This window comes from Halyomorpha halys, unplaced genomic scaffold, assembly GCF_000696795.3.
Source record: "Halyomorpha halys isolate HHAL.00 unplaced genomic scaffold, Hhal_1.1 Scaffold169.1, whole genome shotgun sequence".
Taxonomy (NCBI): Eukaryota; Metazoa; Arthropoda; class Insecta; order Hemiptera; family Pentatomidae; genus Halyomorpha; species Halyomorpha halys.
Genome location: NW_027104700.1, coordinates 1387973 through 1390744, shown reverse-complemented (window position 1 = coordinate 1390744; position 2772 = coordinate 1387973). Strand labels below are relative to the sequence as shown.

Genomic DNA, 2772 nt, shown 5'->3' with positions numbered 1-2772 from the left:
AGAGAGAGAGAGAGAGAGAGAGAGAGAGAGAGTGAGATTAATTAATTAACAACAGAAATAGTTCACAAATGAGATGAGAAGGAAAATAAAAAAACAAATTGTGATCTTCACTAATCACTATTTATATGTGCAGTTGGTTCATAATTTAAATTAATAAACCACTGGTAAAGCTCTAATTCATTGCATCACCATCAAAACTGCAACAAGTGTTTCAAGTGATATGAATATGTAAGGCTACATTTAATAGGCCCAAAAACTATCATAATTACTGTACAGATATACATAAAGAATTAGTGATTTAACTTTAACAATATTTTGAGCATTAGTTTTAGATGTTTAACACTCATGTTTTTATGTTTATTTACTATGCTTCAGCTTTTATTATCATTTCTTTGTACTGTTGTGACCGCTTGGTGATTTGTGACAAGTGCTCAATGCAAATCTATAGCTTTCGCTGGAAGCTCTTTTGTTAAATAACAGTTCAAAAACACCTTTGTTACATCTTTTTTAACAGCTGTAAAGTTTAATTTTACAATTATATTACAAAAAGTAGCTATTATGTATTTATAATGGAGTGATAACTTTTATAGATTACATTTTCATATCTATTAAATTTATTATTTACAATATACACACTTCTAATAGAAGAAGGCATTTTGGATATCAGTGTTTCAAATATAAAAACATTATAAGCACTGGTTCTTTCACTACATGTCTCTCTTGTGGCAGTTGTATGTATACATTTATGTATAAATATCATACATATAAGTACTTATATATTTATACTTAACAGTTTATATATTAACATGAGCCATATATTTTTCTACCTGTATATAATATACAATTTAATGCAACTATAATCTCTATATTTTGTTTATCACTTTTTGCTAAGCGAAATATTTAAAAGTCAGAAATATTTTTTAAAAAACACTGAATAGCATTATAAAATATTTGGCATCAGTTCAGGATAGTAAAAACCTTTTTAAAAAACAAAAACATGAACTAATTAAAAATAAATAAGGATCTATAGAAAAAGTAATTAATTGCTTCCATTCAATAAACTATGAGTTAATACAATTAATTAAATTATGTGATATAGTTAAAACCAACTTATATTTTACAAGATACTAAGGATAAGGATAATAATTTACGACAAGGATAGTAAACTTAGTATTAAGAAGTAGAAGATATAACAGATGTACATTCATGCATATGCATGAAAAACATGAGTAATAAAATGAAAATTCAATTTTTAAAACCAAATAATTAACATTACGGAATGAAATATTTTCATATTTAAATATGAAAATATTAATTTTTCATGTTACTTGAGCTAAAAAAAAATATTAGGTCATTGATCCATAGTTAATGATCACAAGTACTTTCATACCTATTAAAAGTACATTATTTTTTTTTTCCTTTTTCACCAATTTTTTTCTTCCACAATAACCCTGACCTTAACAAAAGTAACATTTTTTAACCAGTACAAGGTAAGGGGTCAATGCATGATGCATTTTAGTCGGCAATATCAACAGTATTCATTACTTTCCCTTTCCAGAAGAAGAGTTAAAAAAGCTGAATAGATTAGCCTTTAACCTGGAAGGCAAGGAGGGAGTAGTGGAAACCTCTGATGGCTGCCTTGTATCTCGAAACTGTACCGCGACTGGTGGGACTTGGACCTTGGCAAGTGGGTCTTGAATTCGAGCCAAGTTGCTTTCTAATCGGGCAATAGAATCCTTCAACCTGTTGTACTCATCCAAGTTCAGACCAATCTTTGATGCTCGTTTATAGACACTCATGAGATGTTGCCTGTCTCTCACATCAGGAAGTAAATATTCCTAGAAACACAATATAAAAACAAAATACTGCATTTGCTAAACATTCAGGAATTAACCAATAAAATTGAAAATATGATGAAGTAATTTGTGAATCTAAAGTAACACCATTCCAGAAGTTGTTTAATTATAAAGGCAAAGTTCTATTGAAGAATGAATAAAATCGACGAAATACACAAATATGTTTATATTTTCACAAGTCAATGAGTTAATATAATCTTATCCCAACCTACCCTAGAAGAATATTCAATAATATTTTAGTTTACTGAGTCTTCTGTATATGAAATAATCAAAATTTGTAACAAAGTAATTTACGAGTGAAAAATCTATGTTGTCATTAAATGTGATTAAAGTAACACAAAAACAGGTCAATGGTGCTCTATCTGTCGTGAGTAATACAGGTAAACTGGACTATCAATGAGATTTCTCCCATTTTATAAAACAAAATTCATGTTACTCCATAACCTCAGTGAAAACTGCCTCTCTTATTAAATACTTTATCAGAACTAATTTTTTTGGCAATTTAAAGTAAACTGTAAGGGTTTTTAGCTTTAACATTACAAATTATTTCATTTAAAGAGCCAATTACGTTTTGTTAATTCAAATTATTATTTAGGTGTACCACTGCAGTAACAAAAACTTTTATTAGTGTGACAGATCATAAATCTTATTAAACAACCAACTATTTATGACTGATCGCCATAGATAACTGCTTGCATAAATTGGGATTGAAAATTATCACAAGACCTTCACTTCTTCCAAAATTATTTTTTTTTTTAGCAAGAGACTAAATGAAAAATCATTAACTGAAGTGTTGAGGTAGTGCAATATATCCCTTAGTAAGTCAGGTTTTAGAAATACAGATTATGCTTGACCTCAAAAAAATCCTGTAGGCCTTTGTACTCAGGTGGGTTCCAGTCTTTATCGGATCGATTTA

At 28.6% G+C, this 2772-nt stretch overlaps 1 protein-coding gene across 11 annotated transcripts in view; it reads right to left on the bottom strand.

The window, feature by feature from the left end:
* Window positions 1-2772, bottom strand: part of MCU (mitochondrial calcium uniporter) — a 516099-nt gene that overhangs the window by 21103 nt on the left and 492224 nt on the right. For all 11 annotated transcript variants that reach the window (XM_067053485.1, XM_067053353.1, XM_067053456.1 and 8 more), the window contains one exon: window positions 1597-1838. In XM_067053485.1, the coding sequence (XP_066909586.1) occupies window positions 1597-1838 (242 nt within the window). The remainder of the gene's footprint in view (window positions 1-1596; window positions 1839-2772) is intronic.